The 24,202-nt window shown below is 32.2% G+C and overlaps 3 protein-coding genes across 7 annotated transcripts; 1 reads left to right on the forward strand and 2 right to left on the reverse strand.

Annotated features, from left to right (window-relative positions):
* Positions 1 to 739: 739 nt before the first annotated feature.
* On the reverse strand, positions 740 to 4,833 carry EDA3 (DnaJ/Hsp40 cysteine-rich domain superfamily protein). Of its 2 annotated transcripts, XM_028078890.2 has the most exons (6): positions 4,603 to 4,833; positions 4,395 to 4,474; positions 3,699 to 3,867; positions 3,122 to 3,214; positions 1,245 to 1,378; positions 740 to 1,150 (listed from the first exon to the last, which is right to left on the reverse strand). In XM_028078890.2, exons 1-5 carry the CDS (start codon positions 4,664 to 4,666, stop codon positions 1,248 to 1,250), a joined length of 537 nt encoding a protein of 178 aa, XP_027934691.1. In that variant the 5' UTR covers positions 4,667 to 4,833; the 3' UTR covers positions 740 to 1,150; positions 1,245 to 1,247. The 2 variants fall into 2 exon arrangements, with proteins under 2 accessions (XP_027934691.1, XP_027934693.2); XM_028078892.2 differs by lacking the exons at positions 740 to 1,150; positions 1,245 to 1,378 and adding an exon at positions 1,385 to 2,216.
* Positions 4,834 to 14,549: 9,716 nt separating this feature from the next.
* LOC114190236 (HMG (high mobility group) box protein with ARID/BRIGHT DNA-binding domain-containing protein) lies at positions 14,550 to 20,200 on the forward strand. Of its 4 annotated transcripts, none has more exons than XM_085675526.1 (7): positions 14,550 to 14,675; positions 16,041 to 16,244; positions 16,754 to 16,832; positions 17,613 to 17,775; positions 17,863 to 17,988; positions 19,041 to 19,432; positions 19,545 to 20,200. In XM_085675526.1, the coding sequence occupies exons 2-7, from the start codon at positions 16,075 to 16,077 to the stop codon at positions 19,887 to 19,889; spliced, it is 1,275 nt and encodes a 424-aa protein (XP_085531652.1). In that variant the 5' UTR covers positions 14,550 to 14,675; positions 16,041 to 16,074; the 3' UTR covers positions 19,890 to 20,200. The 4 variants fall into 4 exon arrangements, with proteins under 4 accessions (XP_085531652.1, XP_027934840.2, XP_027934839.2 ...); XM_028079039.2 differs by lacking the exon at positions 14,550 to 14,675 and adding an exon at positions 14,930 to 15,173; XM_028079038.2 differs by lacking the exon at positions 14,550 to 14,675 and adding an exon at positions 15,211 to 15,697.
* A 759-nt stretch (positions 20,201 to 20,959) lies between these two features.
* On the reverse strand, positions 20,960 to 24,012 carry LOC114190641 (peptidase M1 family protein). The gene is made up of 4 exons (XM_028079601.2): positions 23,019 to 24,012; positions 22,120 to 22,353; positions 21,528 to 21,854; positions 20,960 to 21,362 (listed from the first exon to the last, which is right to left on the reverse strand). The coding sequence occupies exons 1-4, from the start codon at positions 23,994 to 23,996 to the stop codon at positions 21,066 to 21,068; spliced, it is 1,836 nt and encodes a 611-aa protein (XP_027935402.2). The 5' UTR covers positions 23,997 to 24,012; the 3' UTR covers positions 20,960 to 21,065.
* Positions 24,013 to 24,202: the final 190 nt, after the last annotated feature.

Raw genomic sequence — 24,202 nt, forward strand, 5'->3', positions numbered from 1 at the left:
TTTATTCTTTGGCAAACTTCATTAGTTCACAAGGAAATAAAGGTTTTTTTTTTCGGATTTAGATAATAATTAAGAAAATAATACCTCTTAATTATAAATTCCATACTGTACTTTTTCCCGTTGCACTCTATATTAAATGCTTCTAATTTTGATGTTTTCAGAAAAGATCAAATTTAAGCATAGGTGTTTTATAAAATCATTCAAACTCTCTGCCACTAATACACTGTCATTTCATTTCTACTGTCTTGATAAAGATGTAAACTTATTAAAAATAGGTGAGGAGTAAAGATATAGCTAAAAATATTATTATACTTTAAATATAATTAACAAATAACAGCTTTTTTAAAAGCCAGTACTAAAAACAAATAAGTTATTTTCATAAAAATTAAACATAGAATATTATTAAAATAAATATAACATGCAATATTATATCATCATTCTAGTAAAAAAAAAAAAAACCTATCTATTAGTAATCTTAATTCATTAATACTGAACTATGCAGTGGTATTGTTAACAAAAAATATTCACCAACAATTATATTCTTTAGGTTCAGTGAGAGCCAAAAGCAGTATATTTTATATAAGTGCAATTTTGACCTCGGTTATTCTGACAATTCGTTTGTTTTTTTATTTTTTTCTTATCAGCATTCTGAGTATTCGTGACGTACTCATTAATTTTTTAAAGTACTATGATAAATTTAAAAAAGTTATAATCTACATACTATTAATGAGTCATGATATTAAGGTCTTCAAGGATTTATTACCTTAAGTATACACTATTTGCATAAACATTTACAGATTTACTTGGGAGCTGAATAGGAACCTAAATAGCTACTCTTGCTGGAAGTATTTGCTCGATGTTTACATAATATATGGGTCTTGCAACTCAATACAGTCTGCACGAACATGACGACGGACATGGACATTTTTCATACAGAACCATGAAAATCATAAGGTTGATAACCAAGCCGAGGGTTAGAGTTCTGTAATGCATCCAGACCAAAAATAGAAACAAAAACCCCTCAGTAACATGTTCTGTGCTAGAAGTTGATTACCAATGCAGTCACTGGCTTTGTTAACTGGTGAATAACATCACAATCATTGCGCCAAAAAACAGTACTAGCAGGCCTCAGTTTTGCACAAATTTACGTCTGAAAGTGATGTAGTAGAGTGAACAACGGCAACAGAAGATTAGCATTGAAGACATCAGTGACTTTACTTAGAAGCATGACGCAGAAAGTTTACCTTCTAAGAGTTTGGAATTAGCCGTCCATTATACATCTTATCAAGCAGTTTCCGTGCATCGGGCCTCCTCAGGAGACCTTTATTGTTTGGCAAACCGGTTCCTAAACAAACAGGGCAGACAAGCTTTCCTCGACCTGTAGTTTTTATATCCTATGTTAATGATCAATCATACAATAGAACTCTGCCGATGGCAATACTAGAATAACAGTGTTATGGTTGGATAAGGTAAAGAAAGGGCAGGGAAGAGATGAGAAAAATGACCCGACCAACCCTAGCTTGAAAGATTTTCTCGGAGGGTAAGGTCATTCCCTCTTCTTTAACTCAAAGAACAGGATAATAGTTCCCTTATTGTGAGTGTATCCAAATAGAGGTAACTTCCTCTCCTTCTCTTCCCTCCCTCCCCTTCCTTGTCCTTTCCCTCCACTCAACAACTTCCATATATAAAATAAAAACAAGTATAAAGTGTGCAGAAGAACATGGATAAAATTTTCATTACTTGAATAAGAAAACAAAATTGTGATATGGTAAAAGGAAAAACAAAACATGTGCTTTTTAAGTGCAGTAAAAAATGATAGAACTAGATCTGGATTCAAGATAGAGAAGTAAAAGAAAAAAGACCAAAATAAAAAATGTGTATTATTCTCTCGTACAATTCTGGTAACTTAACCAAAAGAGGAATTGCACTAAAGCTCAAGATATTTGAGAGGCTAACCTCACGAATGATTTTTGTACACTTGCAATTTCAAGCTTACAAATGATTTTGAATATCAGATGAGCAACTTAACATGTCCAGACATTTTGCTAGCTCAAATCAAAAAGATGATTTATAACCAAGCAGAGCAAAGTGGTATTCAATTACATGTACAACATAAACTGAGAAAGGTATTAAGAGAGGGAGATCTTATCTATCATTCTGGAAAGGCTTGGACATCAAGTTTAAGTTACTAAAGAGTATCAGATGAGATGACATGCCTGAAAAAGCAATGATTTTTTTAAACTTCCAAGCCTACAATTATCATTTGTCTACTTGATGAGCATTCTAACATCTCTACACATTTTACTGGCTCAAATCAAAAGATGATCTACTGAAAATATCTAAAACCAACCAAAGCCGGAGTCACTTATACATACAAAATAAATAAGAAAAGGGATTGAGAGGGGAATCTTATCATTTTCCGAACTCACAGCATTATTAAAGGTGAGATATTACATTACATGCGTGAAAAACAAATGATGTTTGTAAACATCCAAGCAAACACCGACACAAAATAAAATAAAGACGTGAAATTGTGTAAAACCGAGTAATGTGAGATTTGTGAGAGAGGGATCTAATAATTCTGGAATGATTTGATATCGAACTTACAAAACAAGTTAGTAAAAGTGTGAGATTATATGCATGAGGAACAAATGACTTCTATAAATTTCAAATTACAAGCTTTTGAATATAACTTGTACATGAGCAAGTTACAAACCAAGATTTTCTTCATGTATTTTCTTCCTGCAAGTCTGGGAGGGGTATGTTTAAACCTTAGAGACTTGCCACAAACAAGTCCTTGAGAACAACGTGATAGCATATCATGCTTTTGGCTGTTGATCATGGTTCCTGGTCCGTTCATGGTTCATTATTTGGTTTTCGCTGACAACAATTTATAGGCAACACCCCTTATTTCTTTAATTATCCCATCCCCAGCAAACTACCTCTCTAATAAAACTAAAAAATGGCTAACTAGCTACTGATAGGGTTCCTAACAGCAAAGCATGTCAACAAAAAGCAATTCTTAACACCAACTTCAAAAATGATTTGAATTAAACCATGCCATTGTTATCACCTCTAGAAGCTAATATAAATGGGGTCAAGTAAAAAATGGAGTTCATACCATAACAATTTGGACACTCAGTAAATTCGTAAACATCTTTAGCTCGCTTCCTGTTTAGAGCTTTCCATTTTCCTGTACCACCACACATGTCACCTAAATGAAAAGGTAAACATCGTATGTATTAAGAAACATCCACTGGTCTCAAACTGATAAAATTGCAACATATACATCATGAATAACATGGAAGCAATCTTCAACAACAATCAATCACATTATATTTACCAACTTGTTTTAATTAGCGACTATTTAACTCATAATGTCTAATTACCAAACTTTTGAAATGGGAAGTAGAAGGATACACTAGCAATGTCCTACAAAGATCAAATTGTCTCAGTGTTTCTATTTGCTTATGATCATGCTACTCATCCTCAGCATCTTACAGAAACAAGGTTCAACTCCGCCAAGATTTATAATTGCAGAAAATTTTATTTCTCCTATCAGCAGAGTAATGTGGGAACTACTAAATGAGCTTATAACAAGTAGACATGCTACTATGGATTATATCCTATTTGTAAATCCATATAATGCAATTAAGAGGAATGAAGCACTGAAAAAGCAATATTTTATCACAACTTACAAAGCACAGCACCACTTCCCAAACAATTTCTGCACACGGGTTTTTCCATCATTCCATCCACAGCATTTGCCTTAGGAACAAAAATAGGTGCGGCATAATCACTGATCAACACTAGAGTTGAACACAAACCCGTAAGACAATGACGTCTGGAAACTGGTACTTGAAGTTCCTGCATGAGAGGGAGAACTTTCGATTAGTATGACTCATGAAATGCTTCGGGGGAAAGTAAACTACTAAACTACCAAACTACAATTACAGCAAAGTCTTTGCACAACTTTGAGGTTTATGTCATACATTCATTTCTATTGAAATAATGTTGCAACTTATGGCACATGCTCCCTAAAATTTTGCAATTACCATGCGTCCATGATCACAATCAATCTCCATGTGAAGCAAATTTCTTAACCACAATTAAGAATTAATCAAATTCAATTAAGTATTGTGCGGAGAATGGTTACGACCATGGTGGTGGCAGACATAGTATAACTTCTCCAGGCTCACTAATCAAATAATCATGGCTATGCTTCACTGATGGCTTAATCTCTCGTGCTCCATAAACAGAAAGTCATTATTCAAAGTTTTGACCCACAATGCAATGCAGATGCACGGAATATACGAGTAATTAGTTATCAAGCGTTATTCTTATTACGATTCATCAATTATCCTCGAATGATAAAACAAGTCTGTTTGCATCACCTTTGAGGCGTGGTCTGTGTGAGCGGAAGCAGAGCTGTCATTTTGATGGCTCAGGTTTGATTTAACCACATGAGCTTTTCCTGAAAACAACACAACTTTCAATTGAGAATTCAAAGAATGAAAGAAAAATTCATTCAAAAAAAAACTAACTAACTAGATTTTGCAATCTCAAATTCGAATCAACGCATATAGAGAAGAAAAAACTGACTTCGGTATTGTGTTGAAGATGAGATTGGAAATGGAGGAAGGCATCGAGGAATAACAGACTCCATGAGGCACACACCTGCAACTGCAACTTCACTTGCTACAAATGGATTGATTGCTATGAAAGAAGAAGAAGAGATAAAGATTTGGTTTGGCGCGAGTAGGGCAGAGAGGACCCAATTGATAGGTCAAAATGTCCTCCACGTACTCCTCCATCTCAAATCTCTAATCTAAAATCACCATAGCATTTTCAAGAACAAACTTAATTAATTAAGTTTTATATAAAATTCCTAAATTATTATTTGATACCAGTAAAAATAAATGGGTTGTTCACTTTCTTTTTAGTGATAAACAAAATAATATAATTTTAATTATTAAAGTAAATTAAATATTTTTTATAATTTTATTATAGATAGTTTTATTTATTTTATTGACAATATTTTAGTTTAAAATGGTTAAATTTTAAAAAGATATATAAAAACTCACTTAGGGTAAAGTTGATAAATAATTATTTATTAAAGATAAATTTTAAAAAAATGTACATAAAAAATTAATCTTTCTTGCATAATAATATAAATGACCTTAAATGTTTTTTTAATTATGTATTTAACTTTTATTTTTATTGTTTTTTAAGTAAAATATGGATTTGATATTTATTTTATTTATCTCATAATTAAAATATAATATTTAATATCGATATTTTTAAGATTTTTATTTTTAGATTAAATATATTTTTGTCTAAATTTTTGAATTAGTCAATTTTTAAACTTTGCACCAATCTAATACTTGATCTCAAAAATTTATGTTTTTAATCAAATTTTGTTAGGTTTATTTGATAAATAATTATTTAACTTAACATTAAAATAAAAATGTGTCAGTATAAATAACTTAAATATAACCTTTCTACAAAATATTAAATAAACTTAACCAAATATAATTAAAATAACTAAATTTACGTATTTTAAATTATAAAATACTAAATTAATACAAAATTTCAAATATAACTAAAATAACTAAATTTACGTATTTCAAATTATAAAATACTAAATTAATACAAAATTTTAAAATAGAATAGTTCTAAAATTTGTTGAAAATTAAAAGAGAAAAACGTATTTAACGATTTATTTCTTATTCCTGCTTTAAGAGTACTAGATTAGATATGTTCCTCTGTATTTTCTTTGTTGTCACGAATAATTTTTCCAAAAAATTTTCCAAGTAAGGAGCGTTGATCAAATTAAACAATAAGAACTACAAAAACAAAAACAAACAAAAAAACAGCATTTTATTTTATGGTCATGCACCACCTACCATCATGAAAATCTGAATTTGGAACATTTTAAACTGGCAAAATATTGCCTCAAATCTCAACTTCAAATTGCTATATTCTGCTCTCCCTTTTGCAGAAGCTCATAAACCCTCCTCAAGTGAGTTTTCTTTTGAACCCATATAGTTTGTTTCAATCTCCATCATTTGAGGCATTGCATTCATATCAAAAACTCTATTAACGTTTTCTCTACTTGAATTGCCTTTGTTTGCTTCAACTTCATCCAGTTTGGGAGGCCATTGTCGAAGTGGCACAGCATCAGTGATGACTGGACCCATTTTCAGTTTCTCCAAATAATCCTCCATTTCTACTTTGTACCTTTCTTTATCCTTCTTCGCCATCTCTTGATAAATCTTTAGGACAGACAAACTATTGCGTTAATACCAACTTTGAGGATGTTTTTACTCATTGTTAAAGATTCATATAAGTCAATGTAAAAAAATTAATCTTCTTCGTTTAACAAGATACATTATTTTATGTATATGTGCCATTTAAAAAATAAAAATAAACTCGTTCTCAGTGGTTCAATTTATAGTATATTATTTAAAATTATTTTTACTGTTATATTTTTCTAATAAGAACCTGTAATTTTGATACACGAGATTATTCTCTCTCAACATTATTATCTTCGAAGAATTCAAAAGGTTGAGATGGTGGTTTGGGGTGAAGAATGCTGTTAAAGAGAGACACGCGGTGAAGTTGCCGAGAAAACCCAAGAAAACAGACGTTGGAAATTGTACAGGAGAAAATCTCGAGAATAAATTGTGCTCCTATGGAGAAGAAGGAAGATTATTTTTAAACCAAAATTAAGTTAGGCTCTTATTAAAAGTACATAAATAAATAAATAAATAAATAAAATGAGATGTAAAATAATTTAGGTTATCAAAAATGGGTGTCAAATAGCACTCTGAAAATAAGCCAAAAATGGGTGTCAAAATTTTATATTTTTAATTTCTAAATTAAAATTGGTTTTTATGTAATATTTTCATATTTTTTGTTTCATTAAAAAAAATCTTAAACAATAATAAATTTTAGTAATAAAAAATTATTAGTTGTTATAATTAAATGTTAATTTATAAAATAAAAAATTATTATTTATTAATTATTATTATTATAAATAAAAAATTATAATTAATTATTAAACTGGTGATTAATTAATTAGATACCAAGATAAAAAGTATTTCTTTGGTAGTTGTTAAAACATTGATAGCTAACATTTATAGTATTTCTAAACTTAACAGATAATTTTATATAATCATTTTAATCTTTCTTTTACGTATTAACTAATATTTTAAAGTGACATTTAAACTTAAACATGCTAAATGTATAAAGAGTTCAAATTTTCGATTTAAAAGATTATTTAACGTATAAAAAAAATTAACACTATCAAATTATAAAAATTATATTTATTTATTTTTAAAGGACGAGGACAAAACTATAATAAAATTTAAACGTAAACAAGTTTGAAAAAAACTTTAATTTTACGTTAAAATTTTATATATATATTAAAAAAATAAAAGATAATGTTGAACAGATTTCATACCATCTTTTGGGATACTTCTAAGTTTGACCAGAGTTCAGCGATGATCCTAGGAATCTCTCCCTCTTTTCCTGGGTGAAGTGGCTTCAGTGTTGCATGCTGTTGAGCAAAGAAGAAATTGTACCCACTTCTGCTATGTTTTGGATGAACAGCAACTCTCTTTTTTCTCTCTGATTTCTTACTCTCATGCACACCCAATGCCACTTCGTAAAGTATACCCTTCAGTGTCTCCGAACCCATTCTCACTGTTACTATGTACCCACTTTCAAACTTCCCATCAATCACTCCCATCACTGAACATGCTCCCATTGCTCAGACCAAAAATTAATACATTAAACAACGTTACTTATCAGACAAATACAAATTCTAATCCTCTCGGAAAGAAAAACCGGTTAAAAAGGAAGAACATTTGATTAAATTATTATATTTGTAGTTAATTAAAAATCTGTTTAATTAGTCAAAATATTTACAATATCTAACACTGTATGGTTGACTGCAACTCATATATTGCGAGTACATTTTAATTATATTTATTTTAAAAATGAATAACTGTTGTTAATTAAAATAGAGTAATAGTTATGATTGAATTTGATAAGAATATTTATCATTTTCAAAGTAACTGCTCATGTATTTAATTAAATCGTTTACAATGTGACAATTTATATTTTTCAAATATTTGAATATAGGAAAGTTTTTTTTTCAAAAGTTGAATGTTATGATTACATTCATATTATAATTAACGGTTAATCATTTTTTTTCCAAATTTCAAAATTCAAATTTTACTCTTTATATAATAATTATTATATATAACGAGATTTTTTTCTTTCCATATTTCAAAACTTCAATTTATCTTTTAAAATATAATTATTTATTAAATTTTTTAAAATTAACCGTTATTTTTATAATTTTTTTATAAAACCATCTATCTTTATTTTATTTTTTTTATTTATCAATCATTATTCTCTCATCTTTTCTGATATATTTAAATTTATTTTTAATAAATATAATTTTATTTTATATATTAACTTAAAAACATTACAACATCATCTTCTACTAATATAATATCACACATACTTAGAAAAGTTAAATGTTTGTATTATCTACTAATAGAATACAATATATAAAAAGGATATTCTCTTTTGTGTCCATATTTCGTCATTCCAAAATTACCCTTAATTATTACTTTTAAAACTAATTATTTTATAAATAATTTACTTATAACCGTTAGTCTAAAAACTTCTTTTCTTTTAACCAATTGTTTTAAAAACTTCTCATATATATATATATATATATATATATATATATATATATATATATATATATATATATATATATATATATATATCTTATTTTTCTAATTTTACATTTAATAACTATTTTAAAAATTCATTGTATATTCTTTATTGAACTGAACCGCACTAAATCAAACCGAATCGGACCGGACCAAACCGAATCGCACTGAATTGAACCGCACTAAACCGAACCGGACCGGACCAAACCGAATCGCATTGAACTGAACCAAACCGCACTGAACCAAATAAATTGCACTGAACTGGATCGAACCGAACCAAACCGGACCAAACCGAACCGCACTGAATTGAACCGAACCACACTGAACCAAACCGGATTGGACCAAACCAAACCGAACTGAATCAAATCGAACCGAACCAAACTAAACAAAAATACTATTTAGTTGTGCTGAATTTTAAAATACCTTCGTAAAAAGATGAGAAAATTTAAAGTAAAATTTTACACTTTCATAATTAATTAATATAGAGCAAAACGAGAGTCGCTTTGTAATGTGCGTAAAAAATGTCACACCTAAAAGCTTTCTCAGCACCAACACCACAATCGTGAGGTCCCTCTTAAACAATTGAAACTTAATATTTTTCCCCAAATTAGATATAGCAAGTGTATAAAAAATAACATAAACAAATTGTATACTTTCAATAAAAACATATTCAAAGGACAAGCTTAAATTGGTTTGTATTAACCTTTTACGCAAATAACTATTTTGTCAAAGTGGAGAAAATAGAGTTACAAAATTGGTAAAAGCCTATATATTTAAGAAAAATATTATAAGACGATGAAAAAAAAAGGTGAAGTGGGAGTAGTGAAGCATTGAGTATAAAAAAATGAGAAAAATGTGAAAGACATATAAAAGAAGGATAAAATGTTAGTTAGAGTTAAGGTTCAAAAAAAATACATACTAGTTGGGTGGGGTGTGAGGTGTTACAATTGCATTGAAGGTGGTAAGGTGGGACGACGAGAGCAAGGCCGCATGGTCTTATATAGTAGTGACGAGGATGAGAAGTTCACGATCATTGTCTCAATGATGGTGATTGAATTAAAAAATAGAGTGTGCAGTGTTTAGGATAAGAGGTCATTGAAGAAAAATGATAGAATAAACTACATAGTTAAAAAAGTGAGCAGTTAATCGATAGAAGTTTAATTTATATTAATTTTTTTTACTTTAATATTTTTTTTATTATAAATAGTTTAGAATTTGTTTTGGTTACTTTAATATAATACAGATAATCATAGTTAAGTTTAGTTAGATTATTTTTGTTCATCTATAACAATATATAAAGAGGATATCCTCTTTTGTGTCCATAATTCATTATTCCAATTGTACCCTTAATTATTATTTTAAAATCTAATTATTAAATAAATAGTTTACTTTTAACCGTTAGTTTACAAATCTCTTTTGTCTTCAACAGTTGTTTTAAAAACTTCTCTTATTTACATTTTTTTTTCTAATTTTACATTTAACAACTATTCTAAAAATTCATTATATATTATTTATTGAACTAAACTGAATCGAACCGAATCGAATTGAACTGAACCGTACCAGACTAGACCGAACCGAACTGAATCACATTGAATCGAACCGAACCGAACCAGACCAAACTGAATTGAACCACACTAAACCGAACCAAACCGAACCGCACTGAACCAAACCTAACTGAACCCGACCGAACCGCACTGAACCCAATCGAACCGAACCGAACCACACTGAACTGAATCGAACCGCATTGAACCAAACTGGATCAAACCGAACTGAACCGAACCCAATCGAACCAAACTGCAATGAACCGAACTAGACCAGACCGAACCAAACCACACTAAACCAAACTGAACCCAACTAGATCTAACCGAACCGAACCGCACTAAACCAAACTGAACCACACTGAACTAAACCAGACTGAACTGAATCGAACCAAACCTAACCAAACTTAATTGAAATACTATTTAGTTGTCTTGAACTTTAAAACACCTTCATAAAGAGATGAGAGAATTTAAAGTAAAATTTTACACTTTCATAATTAATTAATTAATATAGAGAAAAACGATAGTTGCTTTGTAATGTGCGTAAAAAATGTCACACCCAAATTTTTTTTTAGCACCAACACCACAATCGTGAGGTCCCTCTTAAACAATTGAAACATAATGTTTTTTTCCAAATTAAATATAGCAAGTGTATAAACAATAACATAAACAAATTGTATACTTTGAATAACAAAACATTCAAAGGACAAGCTTAAATTGGTTTGTATTAACCTTTTACACAAATAACTATTTTGTCAAAGTGGAGAAAATAGAGTTACGAAATTGGTAAAAGCCTAAATATTTAAGAAAAATATTATAAGACTATGAAAAAAAAAAGGTGAAGTGAGAGTAATGAAACATTGAGTATAAAAAAATGAGGAGAATGCAAAAGACATATAAAAAAAGAATAAATGTTAGTTAGAGTTAAGGTTCAAAAAAAGAAATACTAGTTAGGAGGGTGTGAGGTGTTAGAATTGCAGTGAAGGTGATAAGGTGGGACGACGAGAGCAAGACCGCATAGCCTTATATAGTAGTGACGGAGATGAGAAGCTCACGATCATTGTCTCAATGATGGTGATTGAATTAAAAAATAGAGTGTGCGGTGTTTAGGATAAGAGGTCATTGAAGAAAAAAGATAGAATAAACTACATAATTAAAAAAGTGAGCAATTAACCGATAGAAGTTTAATTTATATTAATTTATTTTACTTTAATATTTTTTTTTATTATAAATAGTTTAGAATTTGTTTTGGTTACTTTAATATAATACAAATAATCATAGTTAAGTTTAGTTAGATTATTTTTGTTCATCTATAACAATATATAAAGAGGATATCCTCTTTTTGTGTCCATAATTCATTATTCCAATTGTACCCTTAATTATTATTTTTAAAAATAATTATTTAATAAATAGTTGACTTTTAACAGTTAGTCTACCTATCTCTTTTGTCTTCAACAGTTGTTTTAAAAGGTTCTCTTATTTATATATATTTTTTTCTAGTTTTACATTTAAAAGTTATTTTAAAAATAATTCATTATATATTATTTATTGAATTGAACTAATCGAACCGAATCGAATTAAACTGAACCGAACCAGACCAGACCGAACTGAACTGCATTGAATTGAATCTAACCAGACCAGACTGAACCGAACCGAAACAAACTGAACCGCACTGAACGAAACCTAACCAGAACCGAACCGAACCACACTAAACTGAATCGAACTACAATGAACCGAACTGAATCGAACCAGATCGAACCGAACTACAATGAACTGAACCGAACCAGACTGAACCAAACCACACTAAATTGAACCGAACCACACTAAATCGAACCGAACCCAACTGAATTTAACCGAACCACATTGAACTAAACTGAATTGAACCGAGCTGAACTGGACCGAACCGAACTGCACTGAACCGAAGTGAACCACACTAAACCAAACCAATTTGGACCGAACCAAACTAAACTGAATTGAATTGAATCGAACCGAACCGAACTGAAAATCCACAATAGGTAGTTGATATTTGCGAATATTTATTACTCACTGATAATGGATATTTTAATACCCGTTTATGAACAGATTGAGTGCGGTCATACTATTCGTACCCATGAATACTTGCAGAAAGTTGAAATTAGAATTTAATTTATATTTCATTAAGTTAAATCTAATTAAAATTATTATTTAATTTATATCTAATTAAATTAAATTTAAATTTAAAATTCAATTTTTATTTAAATTTTATTTAAAAAATTATAAAATATTTTTAAAAAAAATTTATGAGTACATATGAATATCTGTTTGTTTTAAAAAATCTGCAAGTATTTTTAAAATAGATACCCAACGAATAAATTGGTAGGTAATGAGTAAATGTTTTTTTTTTTGGATTGGGGTACGAGTAGATAATATTCATGCCCAACCAGACATGTTGTCATCCCTAATTACAACTGTATAAAAATTGTAAGCCAGCATTAACACTATTTCCCTCCCAACATTTTTAAGGAGTATTAAGATAAATTAATATGTGATGTCAAAGTTCTCTGAAAAATATTATTTCTTAATTTTGTTTTAAATTATGTTAAAATTTTGATAAACAAATTTAGCTTGATATGTCCTCTTGTAGTAAACATATTTTCATTGTTAATATTAGTGGAAACACGGTGTGTAGTGCATATGTATATATTTTTTATTCTTGCAAAAATTTATTAAATTATAATAAAAAAATAATTTGAATAATATTTATTGTCAAATAAATTTTATTATAAATAATTAGTTAAATTTAAAAAAATAGTTAAAAAGATAAAATAGTAAAATAATTATTTTAATTTATAAAATAACTAAATTTAGATTAACATGATTTAAAAGATAATTTAAAGAATAAAATTGAAAAATAATAATTTTAGTTTTAAATAAAAGTTATTTAAAATAATATGAAAACAATAAAACATGATAGTGGAATAAAATATCATAAATGGAAGTTAAAAAGATACATAGAAAGTGGATCAACTATCCTTTCTTTTTAGTTTTTGTTTTTAAATTTAAAGTAACCTAAATAAAATGTACGTCATTGAGTATGGAGTATAATTCTATTTTGGTGTATAATATTTTATTTTCAGAAAAGAATGTTTCTTGGATTTTTAGAGTGGACCGAGGAAATGTACCAAGAAGTATAGTTATATAGAATTTAAAGTTTTACATATTTTTAGGATTGAGAACTGTTATGTCGATAAATGGGTCAATTTAGACTTAGTAAATAGGAAACCATTTAAATAGTATTTTTATTTTTTTTTATATTTCATAGCATTAATTTGAGTTTTTTAATAGTAGATATAAAATGCTTAACTTATTTTAAAATTTGTCTTAGGATTTTGCTTGTTCTAATTCTTCAAAATTCATAATTTTTTTACGTGATTTTAAAGTGCACAAACATGAAAAAAATATATGTTTTCATTAAATTGCATCTATATTAGTTTAGTAACATATTTATCAAAATTCATACTTGTACTCTCTTTGAAAGATATTATTTTCTTTCATTAGACTTTATCTTTGTTAATTAAAATATTTGTAATTTTTCTTATTAATTTATTTTCTTTCTACGATTTTAGAAGTTTATTCTGAAGGAAATAATTTTTACAAATAAACAAATGACTAATAATTATACCTTTAAGACGTGATCAAATATTTAAACCACTAATCCAAATATAACCTGATAAAGTGATAGAGTGCACCTATAATATAACCGTTATACAATAATAAGCTTATTAACTTTTATTTTAAGGCACAGAAGAATATTTTCTTTTATTGGATTAAATATAGTTTTTTTATATATTAATAATTCATAAAAATAAAATTTTCCTTATTTTTTAAAGACTAAAGATAAGATTTAAGGCAAATAAAATAGACAATATTATGTGGTGAGCGTTTCACATTCCGCAAGTTGTTACAGATGCGGTTGAGGCCCATTTCATTCCCTTTCAACAATTCTATAAAAAAAATTATAAGGATTATTGTTTTTTTTACTGAGAAAATTTGAAGAAGATGAAAGGATTATTATTATTATTTGAATAGAAAATAAACCATTAACTTCACATCGAATTAAATATATTCAGGAATGCAAAATTGAGTGGGCAAAGGCAGAATCACCCTTTGAGTATGTGGAAGAATGGAGAAGTGATGAAGGGTAAAAGCGTGATTCGAGAAATGGGTATAAAATTTGTAGGGTTATTATTTTTTCTTCTTCACCATCAAATTCATTCATTCATTGGCACCTCCGAATCTATTTTATAATAACAGTGCCATTATTATTGTCTTTAAAAGAAAGCTTCTTCCTTGCTGTCATTTCATTTGAATGATGAGAAGATGATGATATCTTCTGTTACCATTGGTAAATTAACCCTCACATTTATAATATCATCATATATTATTACTATTTTTATTTTCTCTTAGTCTTTTTTATATAAACAAAACCTGTACTTTTCACATTTCTTTTCTGCTTCTGGATTTGCATCTTGTCATATTCTTTTTAATGTAAGTTACGGTTATATATTCTCTTTATTTATTTTTTATTTCTTCTCAACTTCTTTAATGAAATATAATGCAAGAAAGTTGCACACACATACACACAAGGTGCACACTTTATTGTGATGGATAATGGATAAATGAAAATTTTTGCTTTAGGAATTTATATTTTCTTTATTGACCTCCATTAGAGGGTGGCGCAATGCAACAAGGACAAGAAATCCGATTTGAATTTTCTTTGGAAAATTGAAGTTTGTGATACTTTTTGGTACTGGAGGGATGGATTTGCTGGCATCATGACATCAACCCAAGAATTCCCTTTTACCCTGAAACAGTATCAAATTATAGAGAAAGATCAATTAAAGTAATGACTTGTTTTATGCATTGCGTATTTATGTATGGAAAAGATTGGTTTGCCAGGGTTATGTTAAGACAGAGATATAGATAGATGCATACATATATACATATTTTGAGAGAGATATCACGTAATTGCAATTTGCAATAGAATACCATCCTATTCTACCGATGTCAGGGTTCAGTTATAGGCTACATAGGTCTGTGAACAGTGCCTGGGGTTTGGGAGAGACTAGAAAGGGACTTTGTAGAGCGTCTTTATTACCATAGTCTAAAAAGGTTTTTCTTGATTAGCCACTGTTGTTTCAAAGGCCAGAGCCCTGAGCTTTGTTTGATGGGTTCTTGCTGTTACATCCTCGGTAATCTGAGGGAATTCATGGCTGTGTCACAGCTTTTCTGTACCATAATACCCTTTTCTTGGGCTTTGTATCCTCCTTCTCACTGCAAGTTATTTCACCACCACCCCTTCAGCCTGTTGTGTGTCCTCCTATCAGGGTTTGTGGCTTGTTTCAGTCCTGAACCTCCTGCTGCACGGTGATTTTATTGGCTTCTCTCTCTTTATTGTTTTCCTTTTTTATTTTTTATTTTTTATTTCATGGGACAATTTCTTTCTGCTTCTTCTTATCCTGTGAACTTGTCTGTTTCTTTTCACTTTTTTGTCTCCATTCTTTTTTCTTTGTTGTTGTCTGCATGTAAGCCATTTCATTTATCATTTATGTTTTTCCTTTTCATATCTGTAAATGCTGCTGGGTGATTTTCAACGTACCAATGCTTTTTTTTTTTTTCTCTCTTTGATTCCTTCTTTTTCTTATTCCCCTCACCCCCTTCCGCAGTGCTATCAAATGTTAAACTTGCTTTGTTGTTGATGGTGAAGCAGGAAATTACTGAAGACTGAAATTATCAAGTAGTTAATGGCATCAACTTCTGGCGTTGGTAACAGCTCAATACCCATCAAAGATGTAGCTTCGAACTTTCGTGCATATCCTCTTCCTCTAGCAAAATATGAGGAAGTTGTAGACAATTCCCAGCTCTTCATGTTTACCTTGGAGAAGCTTCACGCATCTATGGGTACCAAATACATGTAAGCTCCCTGGATATCATTTGGTTGTTACCTATGTATATAAGTATTTTCTTTATTTGCTTTATAAGTGTTCGTACGTGTAAAAACTTTGAGGCCTCCATAAACTGTAAGAGAGGATAGTGAGTTCGCTGGAAAATCTGCAGAGGTGAATTAGTAGAGCTTGTTCTTGGTTCTTTCTGAGGATTGGAATGCAAACTTGTTGGGCCATATTCCTGACATCGTGGTCTATAGTTATATATATTGATTTTGAGATTGATATATCTGATGATATTTTGTGGTTCTACCTAAGAAATCTTAGAGGCATTCTTTGCTTTGTCAACTAGTTTAAAATAATGATGATGTTACATTGTCTGAAGCGGGGCCTCAGCATATAATTTGTAGTTTCTGGAAGTATTTTGCCGTCCTAATTAATGTCTTTTAATTGCACAACTTTGAACATTCAGAAGGCCCGGGCCCCTCCCTCAAATACCATTTTTAGTTACTTTTGTTGCATTTGAAATTTGTTGCAGGATTCCTACTGTTGGAGGAAGAGAACTAGATTTGCATCGCCTCTTTGTTGAAGTGACTTCCCGTGGAGGGATTGCAAAAGTAAGATGTGATTATAACTCCCTTTATGTTGCTTTGCTTTTCCATGCCTTAAATTGCCGTGCATGTCTAATGTCCGTGACTGGTGAATTGGAACAAGACAAATTTTCTGGTAGTAACTTTTATTTGTTTTAGCAAAAGGACAAAGAGGTACTGCATACATGTTTCTACTAATTTCATTGAGTAGTAAATAATTGATCGATTAATAAGCGTTACTCCAACCAATCAACAATAAAATCAGTTGGAGGTTTAGAAAAATTAGCTGGGAGAGGATTCTATCAGATTGGATCTCTGACAGAATCTGTATTAAATCAATTTAATATTGCCTGGTGTTCAATGTCGTTCTTCTGAACATTGCGGGTTCCAATAACACAAGGTGTTTTTACTACAAATTTATAGGTAGTTATTGAATATGCACGAAAGCTGGCTGAAATGTTTCCGTTCTCAATGTGAATCTTGTGAATCTCCTTTGTCATTATCTTTTCTTTAATGTTTAAGATCATAGTATTTTATGTGTGAATAAAGTTTCTATGCTTTTGTAAATCTAGTTCAAGTTTCTATGTTTTTGTAAATCTAGTTCAATTTATGTTGTATTTAATATTTTTTCTAGAGTGTTCTCAATTCAAGATTATGATAGAATAATGTTGTGAGAAGTTTTTGGGTATCTATTGTCCTCCATATTTCTATAGCATTTTTGTGTGATATTCTGGCAGAAAACTGTGAATTACCTTCACTATTGTGGTTGTAGTGCTGAAAGTTGTAACTGGTTCATCTGTCTTGCAGATAATTAGAGAGAGGAAATGGAAAGACGTAACTTCAGTCTTCAATTTTCCATCAACAGCTACAAATGCTTCTTTTGTCTTGAGGAAGTACTATGCTTCACTGCTCTACCACTACGAACAAATCTACTATTTTAAATCCCGGGAATGGGACCCTACTGCTCCTGGTAATTTCATTTAAACCGCATTGTTGGTTTGAACTAATGTTAAGGGTGAGTCCGTTCTAATGTAAAATCTTCACTTCTCTTTGACAGATGTTTTGCAGAACCAATCAACCCTGGCAGTTCCTCCTCCAAAAATTCAGTTCCCACAGTCTTTGCCAGAAATTCAACCAGCTGTTTTTCAACAGTCAAATGTTAATGCTGCTAAATTGCCTGAAGGTCTTCACTCTTCTTTTTGTTTTCCCGAAACAATATTAATTGCTGATCACAATGTACTAAGCAAAAGAAAAAAAGGGTTTATTATGGTCATTGTAATTTTTTAGTCTTAGGACTTTTTAATACTATATTTGGAATGATAGAAAATGGTGTGGTGGACTGGAATAGAATGAAATGACAATGGTAGCCATTTATGGATTGCGTTAAGTAGAATGAAACTTAAAGGGATGCTACATCCCATATTCCCTCAATTTGGGGATGCATAGACCAATTCTAATTCTCACCATTTCATCCAACTTTTGAACAATAGAATGCAAAATTTATTACCTTCCCGTTTCCATCATAAAAAATCTAATGAATGGCATAGTAATTCTATTCTTTGTACCGTCCCTTTCCTCTCAACCTATTACTGTATCTCCAAACAGGACCTTTCTTTCATGAAATAGTCATAGTTGAGAGCAAGCTTAGAGTTGGTGTGTGCATGATTAAGTACCTAACGTTTGATATACATGCCAGGTGCCACGATGTGATTTACCAGAAGTAGGTCTAGTGTTTTATCTACCTTTTGAGATTTATGTTCCATGACTTAAATGGAAAAGAACATTGTATCAAACATCAATGCCCATTTTGTGCATTGTTTTATATATATTTTGAAATTTTGTGGCATATTTTATATACGAGCTTGCGTTTATTTGACTGACTATTGATTTGGCTATAATATTAATTTGTATAAAAGATCAATTGCAAAAGGGAGATCTCTTGTAAAAGTCTCAGCTTTACCAGAAGTTAACCACTTATTTTATTAGTAACAGTTGAGCTTGTCTTTTTGATTTGGCCGTGGTATTAATTTTTACTAAAGTTCATCTGCAAAACTGTAATCTATTGTAAACTAATGGTTACAAGAAGTTGACCAATTTTTATATTACTAAAAGACTTGAAGTTGCACTTGTTTTTATCGTATGGTTTTTTAATAATCATCAGCGATTCCATGTCTTTAACTCAAACTGTTTGATTATTTTCATGAGTAGTAATGCTTATTCTCTTGTGGTCTTCAGCAATGGCAACATCTTCGGCTGGATCTCCAGTCATCGGGGTCATTGACGGGAAATTTGAAAGTGGCTATCTAGTTACTGTCACGATTGGTTCAGAGAAACTCAAAGGAGTGCTTTATCAAGCTCCACAGAATCCTATAATGCATGGGTCCCATGGTGCCGCAGCTAATAATACCAACGCTTCTGCTTCGGTGGGTGTTCATCGTCGGAGACGCAGGAAGAAATCAGAAATAAAAAGAAGAGATCCTGCTCATCCAAAACCTAACAGAAGTGGGTACAATTTCTTCTTTGCTGAACAGCATGCAAGACTAAAGGCACTTCACCATGGAAAAGACAGAGAGATTAGTAGGATGATTGGTGAACTTTGGAACAAGTTAAAAGAATCAGAAAAGACGGTAAATATTTTCTTTAGTGATACAAGCTTATCATGCATGCATCTTCCTTTTGTTTTTTTCTTGTGTCTTGTGTAATGTTTATATTAATGCACTCAGTTTCACTGTCCTAAAGGTTTATCAAGAGAAGGCCATGAAAGATAAAGAGAGGTACAGAGCAGAAATGGAGGATTACAGAGAGAAACTGAAGATGGGTCAAGTTATCAGTGACGCCGTGCCCCTTCAGCAACGACTTCCTGAAGGAGATACAGACATGTTAGATGTTGACTTAAAAACGGATGAAGCTGAGGCAGATTCGCTTCAAACTCCAGAGGAGAGTAGTTCCGGTGGAAGTGATTATGAAGATTATAATAAAACTGCAGAAAGAGGTTTTGATATGGATTCATTACCTGTAATAGGAATGGGTGCAGAAACAAGCTATTTGGGTTCGGAAGATAAGTCATCCAAAGGAGGTTTATGAGCTTCTTTTTGGGTGAGAGGGATTAGCTGGCACTGACTTTTAGCAGAGACTTTCTTACCTGATAATGTAGAAGCTGAGATATGAGTTAGGATTAAGTTGCAGTCGTTAACTGTGAGTTTTGTCATTTCCATGTTTTAACTTCAAGTGGTTCATGTTGGCATCATGCTCTATATGCTATATTGCTAGTGTACATTTGGCATGTTGACATGGATCTTGTAGCTAATGATGGAATCCAGAAGTCCGCTCAGTCACTCTGTTATTAAGTTGAGCGTGACCAAAGAATAAAATGTTGCCTACTTATTTTGTACTTATTCTTTTGGTCACTGATTCTCTGGATGGAGAACTATTCAGTCAAGAGACTAAGGATAAGGTGGGAAAACTATTAGTTCTCTCGGATTATTGAACTTGTTTAGTGGTTTAGATTTCAGAAAACATGCCTGGAAAGTTATATAATATGCTGCAAATGATTCTTCGAGAGATGTAATAACTCTCCTACCACTAACATGATTTTACTCAACAATGGCATTAGTTTCAGAGGAAAGATTGTTGCCCTCTTTATGTATTGTTTCCATATTTTAGCAATAATTAAGCATTAAACAATTATCTTTACTCCATCTCAGCAATTTTTATAAATTTCACCAGTTCATTGTGAACTAATTATTTTTTATAAATTAAAATAGAATTTAGTATAAATGCATTAGTTTTGAAATAAAAGATTACATTGTGAACTAACGAAAGATTGTCATGTATGATAAATTCTTTCAAGTCTTTAACTAAATAGTTATTTGAAAAATATCTACCACAACTACTGACCATATATTCTTTAAAAAAGGTGATTTTAAGAAATAAAAATAGAAATACTCCGACGAAAAATCCCTTTCTCTCCTAAGAGAAAAAAGTCCTTAATATAATGAAAATTCTTAAATCCTTCTTAATATTAATAAAAAATCTTACAGGAGAAATCTCGATCACTAATTCTTATCTACTCTTTTTGCTCTCCACATAACCCTATACCAATGGCTGAAATGCTTCAAGAAGAAGAGCTTTGAAAGAGATTCTCGTTGCAGCAGTTGTTAAAGTGTCAGAATAAAGTTAAACCTTATTTATTGTAAAGGAGTACAGAAAAGACAACATGCAAACGTCCAAATACATTAAACAATCCGAGAGTTATTCCTTCTACAGATGCTTGGAAAATATGGCCTCAACAACACCTTGAGCAATCGGATGGTAACACTCACGGGCCTCTGAAAATAGTGTTTTGGCAAATACTTTACCATCTTCGTTCCCACCGTCTTTCACAAGAGCAGTATAAAGTGGACGAAGATATTTCATTCTCCCAACTCCTTTTAAGGTTTTCTCCACTTCATTGTAGTAAGTTTTGCATCCACATGAAATAGCCCTTCTGAGAAATGCCACCTTTACCTCGTAATCTTTAGACCCAGATAGCTTGTAGCGTGAATCCAAGTCTACCAGCTGCATGGCATGCATTGTACCAAAGAATTATGATGGAATAACACAGGTAACATATGTGAAATGAAGAATATGGATGTTTTGAACAAACCACTATGTTCAATATGACAGAATACGATGTTTATCTAAATGATGTTACCACAAGGAATCTGAGAAAACAGTATTAACCTGAGAAGCTTCAATGGATTTCGGCAAGTTGTCCAAGTAAAGCTCCCACTCCTGACCTTGCCAACCAGCAACTTCATCTTCCCTTGGCATCCTCCCATTTATGAACTCATTTGCCAGTGAAACAATCAATTTATAAATAGTTGAATCAGGTTCATGAGCATCAGGAGGAATGCCAGTACCTTCCGTCCACAGCACCAAGTCAATCTTGTTCTCTATGCCAGGTATGTTAGCTTTAAGGAAATCAAGGAATGTTTCAGTATCAATTGATTGGAACTTGAAGGTAGCAATATATTTCTTCAGAAACTCATCGAATGCTTGTCTCCCAACCTGTCCCAACCACACCAAAATTAACAACAAAAAACTCAGTTCCAACAAATTTGGTTAAGTTTAGCTCCAGAATGACAAACAGACCATGCACACGTTTTGCAACCCAAAATGAAAAGAGAAAAAGAAACAGTCTCAAAGTATGAACATAGTTTAACAATTAATACTTTTAGTTAATGCAGAATCTCTGCAAAACAAAAACAAATATCAGGAATTTGATGCAAAGTGGGCATGTCACATCAGAACAAGGAAAAACAAATTCAGATACCTGTCTTTCAATGCGCCATAAGAACTGGAAACCTTTCTCATATGGAACCTGAGAATACACATCATCTGGGTCAATTCCTTCCTGATTATTTTTTAGCTTTGTAAACTCCAAGTTGTCCTTGAACCTCTCAACATCCTCGTTCAAACCCCTCCAACCAATTCCAATATTCAATGCGGCTCTTTGTTCTCCTTGTACAGCCTCCACAATCCTCCTCTCCGCATAAGTAGTGAAGCCCTGGAATCACAATCAGGAATGATTTCACCATCACAGATTCAACTTTGTTCAGAGAAACCACAGAAGAATTATGTTTATGAATTAAAAATCCATCATCAAACACCAGAACACTATTTGTTTCTCCATGGCAACTTGTCAAATACTGAGACTAGAAACAGAAAAACCAAAGCTAGATGCTTTTCAACAATCAATGTCCTTTTAAATCAGAACTGCACATATAAGTCTGTCTTTCCACAACTTTTATTATTTTAGAAGGATGAACTCAATGAATTAGTCTAATTAGGCTTTCACTTCTCAAACACAAAAAAAGACATAACTTGAAAGCATAAGCACAGCACCAAAAGTATTGATGTTATAGTTAAGTCTTTTTAAGATTGGCTCTAATTGGAATGGATTTATTTTCTGATGTTGTTTACTCTAAAAACAACTAAGTAGTACAGATATAAACTTTACATAAATTTGCTTTAATGAAAAGTCAATCCTGGACCCAGAATAGAGCTATTCAATGTCTGAATGTCCACTTATAATTACGTTAGCCAGTATGTCTAATGTTTTTTATGAAGAAAAGTCAATTGAAGCCACTAAACCAAGCTGATATTTTAGACATCTAACTAAACAAGAATTTTCCGATGACATGACATGAAACCAAACACCCAGCACAATACCTCGTTCAGCCAGAAATGTTCATTGGTCTTGTTGGTAATCAAATTCCCAGTCCAACTATGAGCAAGCTCATGAGCCACAACCTGCGCCCCGGTCGCATCGCCCTTAACAACAGTGGGCGTCAAGAACACCATCCTTGGATTCTCCATCCCCCCATAGGGAAAACTAGGCGGCAAAACCAACAAATCAAACCTCTCCCAATCGTACGGTCCGAACAGCCTCTCCCCTTCCCTGATCATGTCCTCCGTCCCGGCGAACTCCGCCGCCGCCGAGTCCAACACAGCGGCCACATCCTCCGCGTACACCCTCGTCCTGGGCCCCACCTCCCTATTCCCAAGCGCCCCGACAGCGAACGCGAAAAGGTAAGGCGGCACGGACTGCTCCATCTCGAACTCCTCCACCACCCTCCCTTCCGCGCACCATGGAGAGGGCGTAGCGACGTCCAAAGCGTCGTCGTTTTTGGGCGAACGACGCTGGACGTGGCGCGCGGCCATGACAGCGGACAGCTCCGAAGGGATGTTGAGGCGTGCGGAGTAGCATATCCGGACGGCGGGGGTGTCCTGGCAGGGGAAGACGGAGCGCGCGTGGATGGCCTGGCATTGGGTATAGACAAAAGGGTACGACTTGGCGAAGGTTTGGGGTGGGAGAAGCCATTGGAGTGCGGAGGAGGAGGGGGAGGTGGAGTAAGTGATGAGAAAGGATGAGTGATCGGAGAGGGTGACGGAGAGCTCCGACCCTTTTATAGGGTCCGGCGAGGAGAGAGTGAAGGGGAGAGAGGCTCTGCTTGTGGGGTCGATCACGCCATGGATGGTGAGGGACCTCGTGTCCAGGGAGAATGGCCCTTGATGTGGCTTTTCCAGACGGAAGAGCACGGAGGCGTGAATGGTGGAGCTCGAGAAGTCGACGTACAGACTCAGGGACACGTGCTTCGTCCGTGTCTGCGATGCCTTCGTGAACGAGTGAGGGTCAAGCGCTGCCATTGCAGTTAACTTCAAACTCTCTGTTTCTCTGTTTCTTAAAGTAAAAATAAAAGCACCGACAAAGCTTTATTACCTGTCTAAAGTAGCACTAAGAACAATTCGTTTATGCTTTAAACTTAATTATATTAACTTTAACCGAAAGGGTTTTAAATGAAGGGGCTGATCAAGCCCAATGAAGAAGTGGGCCTGGGCCGTGGAAGTAAAGA

This window comes from Vigna unguiculata, chromosome 7 (assembly GCF_037176805.1).
Source record: "Vigna unguiculata cultivar grain cowpea cultivar isolate G323 ecotype 2 chromosome 7, ASM3717680v1, whole genome shotgun sequence".
Taxonomy (NCBI): domain Eukaryota; kingdom Viridiplantae; phylum Streptophyta; class Magnoliopsida; order Fabales; family Fabaceae; genus Vigna; species Vigna unguiculata.

Bases quoted from the DNA above. Each gene is read 5' to 3' on its own strand.
- EDA3 (XM_028078890.2), bottom strand. From the start codon at position 4,666: ATGGAGTCTGTTATTCCTCGATGCCTTCCTCCATTTCCAATCTCATCT. The intron at 4,475-4,602 runs GTCAGTTTTTTC...TGTTGTTTTCAG, and splicing joins ATCTTCAACACAATACCGAA to GAAAAGCTCATGTGGTTAAA. The intron at 1,379-3,121 runs GTATGAACTCCA...TAAAAACTACAG, and splicing joins TGAGTGTCCAAATTGTTATG to GTCGAGGAAAGCTTGTCTGC.
- LOC114190236 (XM_085675526.1), top strand. From the start codon at position 16,075: ATGGCATCAACTTCTGGCGTTGGTAACAGCTCAATACCCATCAAAGAT. The intron at 16,833-17,612 runs GTAAGATGTGAT...TCTGTCTTGCAG, and splicing joins CCCGTGGAGGGATTGCAAAA to ATAATTAGAGAGAGGAAATG. The intron at 19,433-19,544 runs GTAAATATTTTC...ACTGTCCTAAAG, and splicing joins TAAAAGAATCAGAAAAGACG to GTTTATCAAGAGAAGGCCAT.
- LOC114190641 (XM_028079601.2), bottom strand. From the start codon at position 23,996: ATGGCAGCGCTTGACCCTCACTCGTTCACGAAGGCATCGCAGACACGG. The intron at 21,855-22,119 runs GTATCTGAATTT...TGGTTGGGACAG, and splicing joins TATGGCGCATTGAAAGACAG to GTTGGGAGACAAGCATTCGA. The intron at 21,363-21,527 runs GTTAATACTGTT...CATGCCATGCAG, and splicing joins AATCCATTGAAGCTTCTCAG to CTGGTAGACTTGGATTCACG.